The sequence below is a fragment of the Cryptomeria japonica genome, chromosome 8, assembly GCF_030272615.1.
Source record: "Cryptomeria japonica chromosome 8, Sugi_1.0, whole genome shotgun sequence".
Classification (NCBI taxonomy): domain Eukaryota; kingdom Viridiplantae; phylum Streptophyta; class Pinopsida; order Cupressales; family Cupressaceae; genus Cryptomeria; species Cryptomeria japonica.
Genome location: NC_081412.1, coordinates 526,058,754 through 526,076,880, shown reverse-complemented (window position 1 = coordinate 526,076,880; position 18,127 = coordinate 526,058,754). Strand labels below are relative to the sequence as shown.

General features: G+C 33.6%; 2 protein-coding genes across 2 annotated transcripts; one reads left to right on the top strand and one right to left on the bottom strand.

The window, feature by feature from the left end:
- The first annotated feature begins 11,048 nt into the window (after window positions 1-11,048).
- On the top strand, window positions 11,049-11,892 carry LOC131055375 (heavy metal-associated isoprenylated plant protein 29-like). Its single transcript, XM_057989832.1, has 3 exons — window positions 11,049-11,111; window positions 11,256-11,340; window positions 11,444-11,892. The coding sequence occupies exons 1-3, from the start codon at window positions 11,106-11,108 to the stop codon at window positions 11,764-11,766; spliced, it is 414 nt and encodes a 137-aa protein (XP_057845815.1). The 5' UTR covers window positions 11,049-11,105; the 3' UTR covers window positions 11,767-11,892.
- Window positions 11,893-16,600: 4,708 nt separating this feature from the next.
- LOC131055433 (heavy metal-associated isoprenylated plant protein 30-like) lies at window positions 16,601-17,875 on the bottom strand. The gene is made up of 3 exons (XM_057989918.1): window positions 17,787-17,875; window positions 17,587-17,662; window positions 16,601-17,131 (listed from the first exon to the last, which is right to left on the bottom strand). Exons 1-3 carry the CDS (start codon window positions 17,790-17,792, stop codon window positions 16,809-16,811), a joined length of 405 nt encoding a protein of 134 aa, XP_057845901.1. The 5' UTR covers window positions 17,793-17,875; the 3' UTR covers window positions 16,601-16,808.
- Between the last annotated feature and the right edge of the window lie 252 nt (window positions 17,876-18,127).

Genomic DNA, 18,127 nt, shown 5'->3' with positions numbered 1-18,127 from the left:
GACGACAACATGCCTATGACCATCTCAAGGCATATCAACAATGAATGTACATAATCTATGATCACAAAGTCATCCCAACGGCTTTCAAAATTGGTGATCTAGTCCTAAAAGAAATTCCCAGAAATCAACAAGACTGAGAGAAGAAGGGGAAGTTTGAACCCAACTGGTTACTGGTTGGGACCATTTGTCATCATATCAGCCTATGGATCATAACCATATCAATTGTCAACTTCAGAAGGGGATGTGATCGGCGAACCAACCAACAACATCTATCTAAAGAAGTTCTACACTTGAGTCGTCCAATGCATAGATCAAGCAAAAAAGCAAAAAAAATAATCAAAAAAGTATAAAAAATCGTCACTATGGTGAAAACCTAGCAAACATGCCTTGTGACACAAAAAAATATAAAAAATATTTTAAAAAATAAAAAATGAAAAACAAATCAAAAAGTGCAATAAAAACAAGTGGTGAAAACTTGGCAACAAGTGCCACTTGTGAGAGAAGGACTCCTCCATCTATCAGTACTTGCATCATATATTTGATTCATCTGATCTAAGCCCATAGTCACCTCCAAACACTTATACATGCCACATCATCCTGGACATAATTAGCATAGTCACTGTCCCTAATAATCTAAATCATATCCCACCATGGCTTGGTGATCAGTGAAAATATCCATATCAAGTAAAATCTAGAGTGGGGGCAAGTTAGTGACCTCATTGGGGGAATCTCACCTTTAGGTTTTAACAACATATCAAACATGCATCAAGAGAAAACAAGGATCATAACAACAACTAAGAACATATCCATGTATGAGTGCAAACACAAAAGTGAACACATCCAGGCTCTTTCAACTAATCATACTTGCAAGATGTTTTATGTGACATGGATACATTCCAAATAGCATGCATGTTTACTTGTGGATTTGATCTTTTGCTAATCATATCTCCTAAGAAACTCAGGGATGTCTCACAAATAGATAAGCAAGGAAGGAATATGATGTTTTCTTTGTCTATTGTTTAAGAGTGAAGCCTTCTACTATGCAAATTTTTCTTATGATAAGATCAGGTAACATATCACTGAAGACATTTCGGATTTGTCTGGGAAAAAGGTTAACTCTTGTCTGTTTTACTCAAGCAACACTCGCATTGTCTTGGTTCAATTATACCTCGATGCTTGTGCTATCTTGCAATATCAAAATTCATGTAAGTTATACTCAGGTCATTATGGTTCAATTATACCATAACGCTTGTATCAACTTTCAATAAATCAAGGCCCGATGATGAAAAAGGAAGCACTGGCACTTTGATCAAAACATATGGCAACATCTGGGAATGAGAATGCATTAGTATCATTTCATTATCATATTAATCTTGCATTAGGTTGCATATCATTTCATGCTCATCTTATATCAGTATCATATCCTTACCATATTACTCTTGCATTAGGTTGCATATCATTTTAGGATCATTAATGTCATAACATGTTAATCTTGCATTAGATTTCATATCATTATCATTTTCGCTTTGCATTGGGTTGCATATAAATCATTAGGTTCATTCTCATTATCATATTAAGTTTGTATTATCATTATCATTTAGACCGTGTTAAAATCTTGCATATGGTTACATTCATTGCATTAGTTGCCATTATCATTAAGTCTCATTTTCAAGATACATTCACAAATCACAATCATATCATTATCACAATGCATCCCATACATGAGCATCATCATATTGAGAATATGTAAAATTCTAGATTCCATTATCCACAGCACACAAAAGCATAAAACATGTTAGAAACATTTGCACAAATCATAAGCATCTGCAATCATTAAATCCATCGATCATCTGCATATCATCTTTTAAACATATAGCATTAGACATACATTACCATCATCATATAATGCACATAAATCATCAACAACACACACATCACATCATCTGCATCATCATGTACAACAGTCAAATAGATCAAAAGCATATCATATAGCTCATCAAAATCAAAGTAGTTGCATCCATAACATATCATCATCTATATGTGTGACCACATGCTGATCCAAAAGAAAAACAAGGATATAAGTCCGAAAAATATCATCAATGAAGTAACCAAATGACCAAAGTCCCTGGATATATATCAAATAACAAATGTACATTACATCACATAACATCAGTATCAAGGCAATCAATAAATATCAATAAGATCATCAGAACATCATATGAGAACATTGTTGAGTATCATATCAGTAAGATCAAAGTACAACAATGTATTATATCAGGAGGTCATCAAAATACAAAGATATATGTACATCAAGGTACAAATATTAAATTTATGATCATGATCATGACGCAAGATCAGCCTGACCACCTCTAGAGCTTGTCGGTCGAGAGCTCGAGCTACCCACACCTATGCTACTGCTAGGAGCATCCCTCCTAGGACCTACAACCCCCTCACTACCCCTTTATCTATGAGAACCCCCATGCTAAGAGCTGGCAGCATAGGTAGGAGTACATCGGTTAGGGGGTACAAACTAAAAATATAGAGTCTTGTAGTACTCTACCCGCCCTATCTACTCAATAAGAATATGGATGGTGTCCCTTGTAACACCCTCTATAGTTGCTTGTTGTAATGATCACACTATCTTCTCTGCCCGACCTCATCGCTCTATCTTTGTATCTCTCTCCGCCCGAGCAGTATCTCACTCTAGTGACAATGTCACCACCTGTCTCTGCAACTATGCAACCTATGCCTAGGCCTGTGTGAGTTGACCATGTACCCTATGCAACAAGGCCTGTAATGATGCTATCTGTGCATGTTGCTAATGAGGGGACACTCTAATCTGCAAACCCTATGGTTGCAAATGCTGCAAATCCTACATACCAACCTATCGAGGGGCAGGAGAGGGCATATCAATCCTCCTTCGTCAAGCCAATGGCTGCACATCCTCCTCTGCTGCTGCGCTCACCAATCTCATCAAACCTACTCCTCCACCAACCTCCTCCAACTCTGTCTCCTCATCAAAAGAATCACCACTCTACTCCTTAGATCCATCACTATCTGATCCCTCCTCAACCCCCATGGCAGCAACATCCTCTTCCTATATTGGACCTCCCCTCCCAACCCCACTCCTCCATCCTCCTCCTCTAGCCCTCACCACTCCTCCTCTCCCCCTCACCACTCCTCTTCCTCCCTCATCTCCTCCTCCTCCCTCGCCACCACCTCCTCCTTGACCATGTCCAATCGCACCACTTACAACAATCCTACCTCCCCTCCTCCCACCTCAACAACCTTTTCCCTAATCATCATCATCATCGACCTCCTCTTGTACAGAAATTGACTCTCCTGGCCCTGTCAGTCGAGGGAACCTGTGTGTCAAAAAGTAATGTATATACTCCGCAGTCATCCCCACGTCTGCGATGTCCTCAAACATACTCCATACTCAAAAAGGGAAAAGAATAGAACTCAGCCCAAGCTTTCACAAAATCCAATGTGGGGCCCCAATCTTTCCTCTCCTTGTGTACCTGAGCGTACATAGTCATCCCCTGCGGCATCGTCTGCACTCGCCCAAATTGTCGATAAACCGGAGGAAGAATAAACCACTCTATCACATACGGGGTGTGACCCAAAATAAATCTGCTCATAAATAAGTGGGCCACCTCAAAATCATCCTCCGGCCATGGCTCACACAATCAATAGGGCCTCCACACCACTGTATCCATATCATGTAGAGCCCACCTCCAATACTCTAACTTCCTGAGCATCAGCTGGGAAGCAACCTGGTTGTACATCATAACAAATGGTGCCCCTGCTCTCCTAAACCTCAGACCTAGTGGACGGGTCATGGCTATGTGCTCCCATGCCCAAATCTGTAGCAAAGTGCATATGGAAACTAGGCTAGCCGCGTCATCATAAACCACCTGATGAAGCTCATGATATAAATGGGCGAGCAAACAAATACCCCACATGTATCATGTGCGTGTCTGCACCATCTATTGTACAACTTGGCCCCATCCAATTGATAAACCATGCGACCTCCTATGTGAAGTCAGGAAGCTGCCAATCAAACCTGCCAAAACTGAAGGGAGTGGGGCATAGCTGTCTACCATGTCCTTCCACACCACTGAGTAACCTGCAATGTGGGGATCACCAAACACCTCCTGTAGAGCATCGGTCCCACCGGCCTCCTCCACATCATACTCCAGAAGCTCACCTATTATTAGAATTCGTAAAATCCAATAGACGTCCTCCAGCGTCATTGTGATATCACCCGTCAGCAAATGGAAGGTGTTATGCTCATTGTACCATCTCTCAGCCATCACAGTGAGTAGTGCCCTATTCTTTCGATAGGGTGGCATGTGCAACAAGTGGATGAGACTGCAAGCCTCTATGACTACCAAATCACTAGCACTCAATCAATCTCGCATCACAAAATTCTTTGAAAATTTCTCTCGAAGCATGAGAACTCCTCGATGGACCTATATCAACACATGGATATCATCCTATCAGATACATCTATTCTACACAATCTGACAATCAACAAATCAAGTGATGACAGTCAAGCAATCAACCAACATCTGCTAAACCAAACATCTAATCAATCAATCATGCCTCATATTGACATTCAAACAACACGCTTCATATCAGGACTCATATCGAAAATTAAATACCATTTTAAAATGACCAAGTTGCATATCGACAATCAATCTAAAAAATAAATCAATCAATTTCCACTCAATCCAGACTCATATCGTAGATCAATCAAATCAGTCTCATATTGACAAAATGACACATATAAAACAAAGATCTAGATCAACATAATGATCCATATCGACAAAACAACCCATATAAAAAATTGACCCATAATGACAAGTTGATCCATATTGAAAAATTGACCCATAACAACAAGTTGTCCCATATCGAACACAGTCCCATATCGAACACAATCCCATATCAAAAATTGATCCATATCGACCAACACCAAACAATCCATATCAAAAAACTTGACCCGTATCGAATAACGACAAGTTGACCCATAATGAAAAATTGACCCATCAACAGCGAGCGACAATAGACTCATATCGAACATTGACCCATATCGCAATCATGATCCATATCGACTTTGAACCATATCGCAATCAATACCCATATCAAACATTGACTCATATCGAAAACAGATTCATATCGACTTTGAACCATATTGACTTTGACCCAAATTGATCCAACCCAAAATTCAAATTGACACAACAGACTCATAACAACAAACATCAATTACCGACCAAAATCAACAGATTCGATCCAAAATGACACTGTGACAAGGTGCAAAACTTCATAACAAATCTAAAAATCAAAATTGCACATGTTCAAATTTTTCACAAATCACACAAAATGCTCACTGTTTCATATGCGCTAAAACAGTCAGCAAATGCGCAATTTCATATCATTATTTAATCTATCATATGCACTATAAGATTCATCGTATTCACTAAAAAACACATCATATGCACAATATTGTTTCTCATATGCGCTAATCTACAACTCAAATGTGCAACGCCAAAAATCAAATGCGCTACAATAATTGTTAAATGCGCTAAAATATCCATCGCATGCGCTAAAGGAAAAATCATATGCGCGAAAATAAAGCAAAAAAAGAGAAAAAGCGCAAAAAACCCTAACTAGCCCAAAAAAATCAAAAAATTTCCAAAAATCGCCTAAAAACTAAGCTAAAAATTTACAAAGCGGGTTAACATATCAACTTACCAATGGTCTGTACTATGCTAGCCTCTCAAATCGACAAAATCGCTCAAAACGGTGATGGTGATAGTGGGTGACATCTTCTCTCTCTCCTCCAAGCTCCAATGCTCTAAGGCCAAGTGTGCAAATGAAGTGGAAATGGGCCATCGAAGGCTTATATAGCCCATGATGATGCAGGCAGTTGTGATGCCTCGGTGGACATGTGGGGCATGTACATGCTATCCCCACATAGTCCCAACCCCATTTTTAAATATCACTTTTAATAAATCTATCGGGCGATAAATTATAAAATTTTTTAAAAAAAATTAAAATTAAAATCCAAAAGAAAAATTAAAAAATGTAAACTAAAAAATTTAGAAAATCGCAAAATTTCAAAAATCATCGTACTTTGCCTTTCTCCCTCGAAAAAGGCAAATTTTTTCAATTTATCTCCCGAGGGGGCATATAATCATTATCATATCAACATTTCTATATCGGCTCCATCATCAGTCTCATATCGACATCTCATATTGAAATCAATTTTCATATCTAGGGAATCAAATCAACAACTTTGGCAACAAAATCATATCAAAAAAATTTGACGATAAATCGTGTGTTTTTTTTTTAATCAACATGTGGTCACACGTTAATTCAAAAAGGGGGAACATATAGACACCTAAAAGTTGCACAACAAATTAAGTGAATTTTACTCATTTAATTATCCCTATTTCTTCCAATTAATTAAATTAAGATTTAATTAATATCCCCTTTTCTTCTATTTTGCCCATTAATCAAGTTAAAGATTTGATTAATATTTCCCTTTTTCTATCTAAGCCATTTCATTAAAATCACATTTAATTAAAATCCCCCTTCTAGCCATTTTTAATTAAATGCACATTTAATTAAAATCCCCCTTCTAGCCATTTTTAATTAAATTTACATTTAATTAAAACCACCCACTTGCAAAATTAAAAATCACATGAATATTTATTTAAATCTATCAAATGCAAGTTGCAACCAAAATTGAAATAAATTAAATTATTTTTTCCTCACCCACTTGCAAAATCCTACATCTCCCACTTGCCTCCTAAACCTCTTCTAGAGCCTTCTAGATTCTTCTAAACCCCTTTAATTATCCTCAATCCCTCTAATCATTTCCTTTCCCTAGATTTGAGGAGGTCACTTCTCAAATTTGGAAGAAAGTCTTCTAAATGTATTTAAGACTTTATTTCCTTCAACAAGCTAACTTGTTGAGTTCCCCAAATTTGGAAGGACTCTTACAAATTTGTCCCCAAAGTCTTCCTAACCATTAAAGGTTAACTCAACCTTCCCACATGGTTAGAGACTTTCTCTTTAACTTAACCCTCATCTAGCCCAAGGGTCTCATCAAACACTCATGGCTTTGACCCTAGTTATCCTATTAACCCTTGCACAAGAGTTTACCCCTTGGTTAACGGCTTTATCCATTGGTTATCCACTAACCTAACCATAACCTTGCCTCCTAAGGTAACCTCCATGTCTCCTCAAGCATTTAATGTCTCTTACATCTCCTCTCAAGCCCTCTCAAGGTGACATTTATCAACTTGGGATTGGATTGATAACTTTCAATCCTAGCCTTTGTTGAGATTATTCAATCTCAACCCTCCATTCCCCTGCTTTCCCTATAAATAGAGCCCATTCCTTCTTCAAAATAATCAAGTCTTTTGTGCATCAAATTTATAGTCATTTTTACAGGTTAAGGAGCTCTCTTTGTTATCTTCAAGCATCAAGCATTCATCTCATAGCATTTTAGTTTCATTTAGCTTAAATGCATATCCTTTTCTAGCTTAATTAACTCATCTAGTAGCATTTAATCTTTAATGTGGAATTAACCTAGTTTCATATCTTCATCATCTTGAGCATTTAGTCTTGCATCTTGCATTTCATCTTAATCCATCATCTTCGCTTTCACTAGGGTCTTAGTCACATCCATTTTGATCCTAGAATCATTTAAATCTCGTTCTCTAGGTTGTCATCCAAGAGATCAAGTGCTCTTCCAAGTGAAGGCCGCCTTGAATCTTGAGGATCTTTAGAGATAGAGGAGCATGGAACGTGCTTAGATTTTGATTTTTCAAAGTTAGCTTCTTGGTTTTGGATTTTGATTTCTGACCTCTAACATAATGTTTCATGTGTGTGTTTAAAGTGTTCTTCTCTATTGTAGGATGATACCACATTTCCGGCCTACAGTACCCATATCATATGACTATTAAGGTATTTGTGCATAAGTATTGACCAATGTTTAGATTACACTTTCAAATGACCAGTTTTTTACCCTTATATGCAAAGCAAATCCCCAAAAATTGTTGAAATGAAATGGCTTAGCATGACCTATAAGTGCACTAATTAAGCTACAAAAACTATTGGTATTTCTAAAATGAATGTTCTCTAATCTTTACATTCAACTTGAGCAATTAAACTAGTTAATTTTTTATTTTCTTGAAAATTCATTATGTGAAGAGATGTATCTATAATGATAGTAGGGAGAGAAGCACTTAATTAGTATTGTGGCCACAAAAGAAATATTAAATAAAAACTATTAAGAAATAAAATAAATTACTAATTTATAAATAGATATATCTAAAACTGTTTTTTTTTGTTTTTAATAAATTATTAATTTATAAATAGATATATTTAAGACTATTATTTTTTATTTTAGATGGAAGTCATCAACAAATCACTTTTTGCTATTTGATAGAGAACACTAGTCTCATTCCTTTTCAAGATGTCCAGCTATACATTCATTAAGAACTATTCAATTTCACCAACAATAAAAGACTAATTATTTTCATAACTATAATAATCAATATATTTGATACAGACGTAATCTGAAATTTCTTTTCTCTCAATTTGTTTATGTGAGAAGAATACAAACAGATGGAAACAATCAAGTTAATTTCAGAAGTCTTAGATTCAGAATGATTTAAAAGCGGATAGAGGCGTGGGATTATAAAAGTGGTTAAACTACAAGGAAGCAAGAAAACGCGTTATATTAAACCCTTTGGCATACTTGTTCACCAAGTTTAGACCATGGCGGCGCTATATATTCTAAACAATTCATTTACAGCATAAAAAGGATATTTTGTTTAAAATAAATAAAAAGGGATTCTTGGTATGTAAGCTTTCCAATTACAACTGTCTGTTTGCATAATTATTCTCTTGGAAATTTTTATTCTTTCGCTGGAGTAGATTATAATCTACTTAGGAATTCTCCTCGTTTTAAATTTTGGTTGTTTAATTTTTTATTTGAAATAAACAAATCCAATTTAGATTTGACAATTTAGTGGAGATGTCCAATATAGAGATTGAGATTTTTCTACAGAATTATAAATACTTCTCTGATAATTTTCGATTGTAAAGGTCTAACTGACTGAGTTGTATGTGTGTATGTAAATCTAATTATAATTTTATTAATCTTATTTCGATTCGTCTTTAAAATAGGATGAACCGGTGGAATAAACGCTTTCATAATTAGATGTACGAGAGCTAAAGTATTCTTAAAAGCTTATTCAATATTAAAGAAGTTGAAGTTTTCACTGTGTCGCAGAAGATTTAAGATCTTAATTGTAGAAATTGGCAAAACATTGTAGAAGTTAATCGTATTCAGTAGTAACGCATGCAAGAATTTAGGTCACTCTCAAAGTTGAGAAACCAAGACAAGCTACCAAAGTTTTTGTAACTTATATTCCTAATTTATATTAATATACTATCACCTAACAGATATTTTAGGTGAAATGAACATTAAAAAAGTTGAAACTTATAAAAAATATATATATATTAATTTACAATTTTTTGGTGTTAATATATAAATAAAATAAGTTAATTTATATTTTATTGTTATATTAATAGTATTTTGTTTTAATTTTTTAAAAAAATGGTTTCTTATTATTTTTTAGTTACAAAAAATTGATTTGATTATTCTTAATTTTGTAAGATTTTGTGTTTTGTTGGTTTAATGATATTTATATTTCTTCTATAAGATGATAGATTTTGAAAAAACTTCTTAAATTTTAGAAAAAAAATTAAAATTTATTTTATTTTGATGTTAAGTTTAAATAAAGTTACAAAATCTTTTCAAATTGTCAACCCCATGCTGGCTAAACATCTCATTAGCCATGCAATCCTCACTCCCAAATCTATCAAATCCATCATTTATAAGTTTCAAAGTACACATCTCAAAGAATAAATCGGCACATTAATATCTAATGTAAGATGCCACTCCTCCTCAAAATTATTTTATTTTTTGTGAATCTATGAATTATATCGGTTTGATTCCAGTTAGAATTATACTGATACGAAAAGGAATTGATTACAAAAAAAAAAAAAAAGATGATCCATTTGATCCATTCACTCCATTCACTCTCTTTTTATAAATCCTTTTTGAACTTCCTTAAAAAAACTATGTCCTTCTCATTTTAGAAGTAGCATATGCTTAAGGGGTGTTGTCTTCTTTGCTCTCACTAATATTTTCCTTCAACAATTGTAAAAGATCATCGTACAATTCAATTTCTTTTACATATATGAGATCAACTCCACCAAGTCTTGAAGATCTCCCTCACCCTTATCATTACCACATAAAATATTCTTCAATAATAACAAATAGTACATAATTGAAGATCTCTCTCACCCTTATCATTAATACAAAAAATATTCTTCAATAATAACAACTAATATATAATATAAATAAGATAATAAAAAACTTGTTGACTTTTACATTTTTCTTCATTTTTATAAACCACCCTAAATTCTTCCATTATTCATATACACTACTTAATATTAATTAAATTATAAAGAATTAATGCACATAAAAATTTACCAACGAATCAAGCTCTGAACATTCTCAGACACGGTGTTTATGAGCTCTCTACAAGTTAAATGAAAGAATAAGAAGACCTTGCCAGTAATGCGAATATTTCACAACGAAGTTGCTTTCCATTATTAAAATAGAGCACAAAAAACAACAAAAGGGAGCTTGCATTAAACAAGGCCACCTTAGAAAGGCATAAAAATATTTGGGCAGAAGAAGATTCATGGCAGATTCATCTTCGCTATCATTCAGAGGGTTCTAATAGGAAGATTCATTGAGGAGTCTCTTTTTCATTTCTTATTGTTTTAGTTAAAACAAATCGCCCAGCCTTGATATAACTGTCATGGAATTGTTGAACTTGCCAAGCACGCCAACCTCCGTGTTTTCTTCATTCCTCTCACCTTCCTAATCTCCTTCCACTGCTTATAAAAGGAAATCTGAATCCCAGACTTCTCAAATCAACTTGATTATTTCCTTTTATTTGTATTCAAGAGATAAAAAATTTGAGAAGCAACAATCAGGAGGCGACGCAATGACGGTAAGAGCTAATTTGCTTGTACCTCAATTAGGGTTTTGTTTAAGAATTACAAATATTTCTTCACTACTCGAAGATAAATTTATTAACAATAAATTCATGGGGTTTTATGTGGATTACTAATGAAACCGAATAGCTTTATTGCAGGCATTGCAGATTGTGGAGATGCAAGTAAATATGGATTGTGGTGGCTGCGAACGAAAAATTCGCAAGGCTCTCTCTCAACTCCAAGGTAGATTAATTTATCATGCTTTCAAACATAGTTTCTAACTACTGTAAATTCAATCGTCTATAGTTTCAATCTATGAATATTTCGTTGGGTTTTGATAAAATAGGTGTAGACAATGTGGAGATCGACATGGCAATGCAGAAAGTTACAGTGACTGGTTATGTCGATCGTAAAAAGGTAATCAAGGCTGTGAGAGGATGTGGGAAAAAGGCAGAGGTGTGGCCTTATCCTTATGATGCCGAGTATACTTCTTATACTGATCGTTATTATGAAAGAAAAACGTTTGATTCCACTTACAATTACCGTAAGCATGGATACAATGGTAGAAGCCATGGGTATTATCAAAATCCTCCCTACTCTACAGTTGTAGACGATAAATTGACAGATTTATTCAGCGATGAAAACCCCCATGCGTGCAGAATAATATAATGTCATTCAGTTATTGTACATAGAATTTCCCAGTTCGGGGAAACCGCGTTTTCATTTGAAGAGTTTTTTTTGTCTTAGTCGCGAAGGAACTCAGGAAATACATCATTGAATGAAGACATAAGAAAGTATAACACAAAATCACAGGTCATCCATGGAACCACCAGGATGCAATAGATTCTTTTCTTCTTTTTTTTCTAAGAATGCGTTAGGGGATGTAATATTCTATAATTTCTTTCTTTCTTTTTCTTGAAAGAAAACAAAAAACCTAAATCACAAATTACCCAAGGAATCAAGGAAATGCAATACTTCAAAATAAATTTAAAGAATTTATTGAAGAAATGTAATATTTTTTAATGGCTTTTTAAAATAAGTTTTTATTTTATTTAGAAAACGGAAGTTAAATAAAAAGTCATCCAAGGATTCAAGGAAATGCAATACTTCAAAACAAATTTGAAAATGTATTGAAGAAAGGTAATATTTTTTAATGTCTTTTTAAAATAAGATATATGTAATGTTATATCAAAAATCATTTATGGAATTAATGAAATATAATATTATTTAATAATAACTTTTTGAATAAATAAGAAAGTTAGTATTAAATTATGATTGTCTTAAATAAGTATGCAAATATTCTTTTTCTTGTCTATATATAATGATTCTTATATGAAAAACATTGAAAAGAAACTAGCATCTATTTGTCACTTTCATCTTCTTTGATTTATATCCACGTGTTGAATCATTTATATCCTCTTCAATGGAAGTGACAAATGAATCATCTACAAAATGCTCATTAATTAGTATAATTGATAAATGATGCAATATAATACCTTTAACCACCCCTTGAGAAATAAAATGGGTCAAGAGATAGCCAAATTATTTAGCATCAAGCACATATAGAGTTGGGCTCAAAGGAAAAACATGGTTAATATAATGAAAGAGCCCAAAGGCATTGGATTGGTGACCATTGAGGGTGATATAAATAGAGGCACTATCAAAGAGAATTATAATATATTCAAGGATAAAACATTATCCAAATCCCCAAGCTCAAAGAATGACTAGAATGAAAGTCCATTAAATATGATCATTAGCCTCAAAAAAATTATTTTTTAAGAATAGATCATTTTGTTGAGAACAGCATGCCCATTTTTTGCCTTTATAGATTACTAAGATATTATCAGGATATATCTAGATTTTATGAAACTAGTTTGCTGTAACTACTCAATTTAAAAAAATAGTCTATGCACCTTTGAAGATAAATGTTTGGTGGTAATTTTGTGTGGTACATCAAGTAGAGTAAGGGGCCTCTAGATATGGATATACTTATATCTTGTCTTAGGTATGAACTTGATGTTTCTTTATTAATGACTTTCACTAAGGACCTGGAATGGAAAGCTTCTAGATAAAATATATGCATGTCCTCTCCCACATAATCAAAAGAGCCTCATAGGATTCATAAGGGAAGCCATCACACCCAAGATTCTTGTCATTGTTAATGGTATGTAAAACCTCCTTGAGATTGTCAATGGAGACAAAATTATTGTAGAAGTCTTATCGTGAAGAGGAAAGTTGATAATGTGAATAACTTGGAGGCATTCTTGGAGGGAATTGTTTATTCACAATTGTGGTTTCTTATCTACACATGACCAGCTTGCACAAAATTCACAATTATGAAATGTGATTAAGAATAAGTGCAATAATGAAAGGAGAAATATACATAATCTCTAGTTGTCAATATTTTTTATAGTTTCACATTTATGAAGAAAGGTGGCATATTCAATTAGGCAAATGGAATTTCTAGGGGAGATCAGACACAAGAGACTGAAATCCATCATGCTGCATGATCACCCACTAGTTATTGATGTGGTGAGGGCCATTTTGGGGGATGAATTCTTAACTGCAAATCACAAATATAGAGCCAACAAAGATATCCCCTCCATGTTTCTAGCGATTTCTATGGATTTAAGTTTTAGCAAAGAAAAAGAAAGACTTTTATGCGAAAGGGTCTTCAAAGGGAAAGTTTTGGGGGGTATGGAAGAAGTGATGATGAATATTGATGATCATAAATATATTCCCATGCCCAAAAATTTCTTCAAAATGCATCTCGATGCCCCCAAATTCCCCTTAGTCCTAATTGATGAGGAGGAGGAATACCAAGACAATTGGCATTTAGTGACCGGAGGACTGGAATTTCTACTAAATTGGACGTAGATTGAGATGAATGAAGACCCCATGTGGGTTAAATCGTATGTCCAACTGGAGGGGCTCAAATGGGAAATGTAGGTTGATGACATTCATCAAGACAATGTGGCAAAGAGGGCAAGTGGATAACTTCAAGATTTTGTTTGAGGTCAGGCAATTTTTGTTTGAAGTTGTTAGGTCTACGGTTAAGTTGTAAGGATTTCATTTGTGTATGTTTGGGTAGGCTTAGGGTGGTATTAGATCCATTTTTGTATAGTTGGGATCTCGTTTAGGTTTTGCAAAACATATATTTTATGGGCTTTGTTAATCTTTTTCAAGTTAATCTAATGCAAGTTGGCCTTTCCAGCAATTTAACTACCAAGAAAAAAGGTGGCATCTTCAATTATAAAATAATAGAGATATTTTTACTAAACAATCTAATAGAACATACTAAAGTTTTTTTTTAATTTTATTTACAAAGATAAAAAAATTAAATCTATAAAATGGTGATTGTGTGATTATAAAATTATTATTGTACTTCATGATTAATATTATTTTCTATAAATGTCTAAGAGCCAAACCTAACAATTTTTTCCCTAATTAAACAATCTCTTTTTAAATGAAAATTTATAGAAGAAAATTATAAAAAAAAACCTCTCTTAATGTTACATGGATCTCCATAATTTAATGGATTATAGCCTTGCATTCCTATTCATTATATTTTATTTCCATTTTTTTTTATTTCCTATACTCCTGGTACTTTTCCTACTAAAATATTTTCTTTTGTAATTCATCTATTCCTACCTTATATCTTGATGCCATATCATTTGTTTGACAATACTTCATTAATAAATATTATCACTTAGTAACTCTAGAAACTAAAAGGGCATATAATTTTGAAATGGATTATCTTTATTTCAAACTCATGGTAAACATTTTTCCTTATGTCCTATTGAATGTTTAATGAAAACCCTTTAAAAATTAGTTTAAATAAAGTCATTAAATGCACAATAGTAAAAGGAAGTTAATAAACTCAAATCATTTCTCCTAGGCTTATATGCCACATTGAACTAAAACTAACCCATGACATATCCTTATAGAAAAGGTACACCTAGGAATTTCCATGGAGGATAAAATTGAGTGATTTTAAAGGTTCCTATATATCTTGATTCCATATCATTTGTTTGACCATACTTCACTAATAAATATTATCACCTAGTATCTCCAGAAACTAAAAGGGCATATGATTTTGAAATGGATTATCTTTGTTTCAAACTCATGGTCAACATTTTTCCTTATGTCCTCCTATTGAATATTTAATGAAAACTCTTTAAAAATTAGTTTAAATAAAGTCTTTAACTGTATAATAGCAAAAGGAATTTAATAAATTCAAATTATTTAGATTATAGGCCTATATGCCACATTGAATGAAAACTAACCAATGGCATATCCTTTACAGAAAAGGTACACCTAGCAATTTCCTTGGAGAACAAAATTGAACGATTTTAAAGGCTCTTTATTGTGCAATCAATTTATGGGGTTTTAATTAGATAGCACAGTGACTAATGGTGCTACTCTAGATTGAGTTTTTATGCATGATTTCTTTTTTGTTTTTTTATAAATTATTTGGATATTACAAATCTCTTTCTTATAGTTACATAGGCTGTCTAACAATATTTTGATAGTGGATAATACCATTTTTTGGTTCATATACAATGCATAAATATTACATTTTATTTGGTTCATCATTCTTTTTATTGCCTACATGCCATTATGTTCTTTCTCAATAATTTATTGGTTATTTTGGATTCATTCCTTCCCCTTCATTACTAAACAACATGCCATCAATCTTCATGACTACACACTACATTGGTGGATAGTTTAAGGTATTTTAAAGTGTATACATTAAAAATGGTATTCAATGCACTTTTGGAGGTACCTTGGAGTTTAGATGCTAGTTGCTCCTCTTTGGAATGAATATTATTTAACATGCTTCTCTATCTAGAAAGAACCACTATTCAAATCGTGGCTCATATAATGAGTAGTTTCTACCTTCTCCATTATTCAATCTCTATCTAATATTTTAATATTTTAAAAAAAATTAATTTATTTTATTTAGATAAATCATTCAAGAATACAATTTTCCAGTTATTGCTAAAGACTGCAATGAACTTCTTCTCACAACTACAAATATTATTGTGGAGAAGCATGTACTTGATACTCTTGGATAAAAGTGATATCCGATTTTTAGATTAACACAATCTACTCTTGTTTCTCTTCACTCAAATATATTGTGTGATTTACTCTTCACTGTAATATCTTGTTGCAGCTGATTTTTAAATTCAAATAATTGCTTTCAAGAATTTTATCTTAGTAGAACGCTCTATTGTATTAATCATTTAATATTAATAAATACATTTATCCAATAAAAAAAAATATCACCTCTGTCAGAACAAATTTATAAGCATACCGAGGGGCCATCTCACTACCACATGCACAATTGTAGGGGCACATTACTAACCATTTATAAAGCCGTAAGCTACTCATTGAGAAAATAAATGCATAGAACTTTGAAACAATCCATGTAAAACAGCATGGGGAGATGTAGGAGCACGAATTACAAGCCATAATTTCACAAAATCCGAACAGAACTCTCTCGAGAAAATTCTCAGCACTTTTTTTCTTTCTTTGCAACAATTTTATTGCAATTGTCTACCAAAAGACAGACGTCACTTCCAGAGGTAACAAGATTATGACAAACAATATATAATTAGTCCCAAGCCTTTGCCCAGGACATAACAGATTTTCCCAAATATAAACTTATGTACATGGCCATATTTGATACAATAGTAGCTCTATCTCCATTACATTACAATGCATGCATGTGGATTATCATCGCTAAATAGGTGTGACGATTTATCATCAATAATTGTTGAATGAGAAGGTGCTTGAAAGTACCCATGGGTGCTCCCATTGTAGCCATGCTTGTAGTAATTGTAACTGGAATTATACGTCGTCTTCTCAAAGTACTGCTCTGTGTAAGGATGATGTTCGCTATCATAAGGATATGGCCACAACTCTGCTTGTTTCCCACTTCTTCTCACAGCCTTGAGAACCTTCTTCGCCCCAATGTACCCACTCACTGTGACCTTCTGCATTGACAGGTCAATGTCTACACTGTCTATCCCTGCAATAGGATAAACCCACCAAAATTTAGGTTTCCCTAGACATCATAAAACCAGTATTTCTATGAATCTTAAACAGCTGGTGGAGGGGGCCTTGTGGTCAAAGCGTGAGATCTAATCATTAGATGTAGATAGATAAGTTTGAATAGTACATTCTAAGTTTTGATTTATTTTCTTGATTTATCGGAAATCATCTTGATTTTTTCAATAAAATTCATCTATTAATATGATTTCAAATGAACCATCTTAACAAATCATGTTAATAAAGAGTTTGTTATCATCAACATCCACTTGATTTTTGCCATTACTTTGATTATAATCTTTTTCTTTATGAATTGATATCAGAATTATCATTTATAAATAAATAATAATGCATATATTCACAAAAATGGATGGATGGATCTAAACTAAACTGGAATTCAGATTAAAAGCATAACACAAATACTAGTCCTTATACCTTTGAGATTAGAGAGAGCTTTGCGAACCTTCCTTTCGCAACCACTGCAGTCCATGTTTACTTGCAACTCCACAATCTGTAATCATATTGTCGAATCAATAAGAGCAAACACATATTGATGACTGAAGCTTAGAATTGAAATATCTCTCAAGCACTTATCATTGAATAGAAAATACAGTGGTAAGGAAAGGATGTCTAACAGTCATTGTGCCACAAAAACTATGATGATTTATGCGTTCTACGGAGAAAAATGTGGACAAAGTGAAAAACCAAGCTCAAAGATGTCGGCTGTGCTGTGATTTGGAGTAGTTAGAACATCTTTTATAGGGTTAAGGGTGCCTGAAATTGCTAGGAAACTTGCAGAGTATAATTTGAAGCTCAATCATAGAATGAGTAAAATTCGGAATGGTACACAAGGAGCTTGCGGTGGCGACGTTTTTTGCAGATGGCTTTTTATGTTATGGATTTAGCTTTACTCAAACAAAAGTATTCACTTATGAATATTAAATGCAAAATCACATGGCAAACACTATTCTTGGCG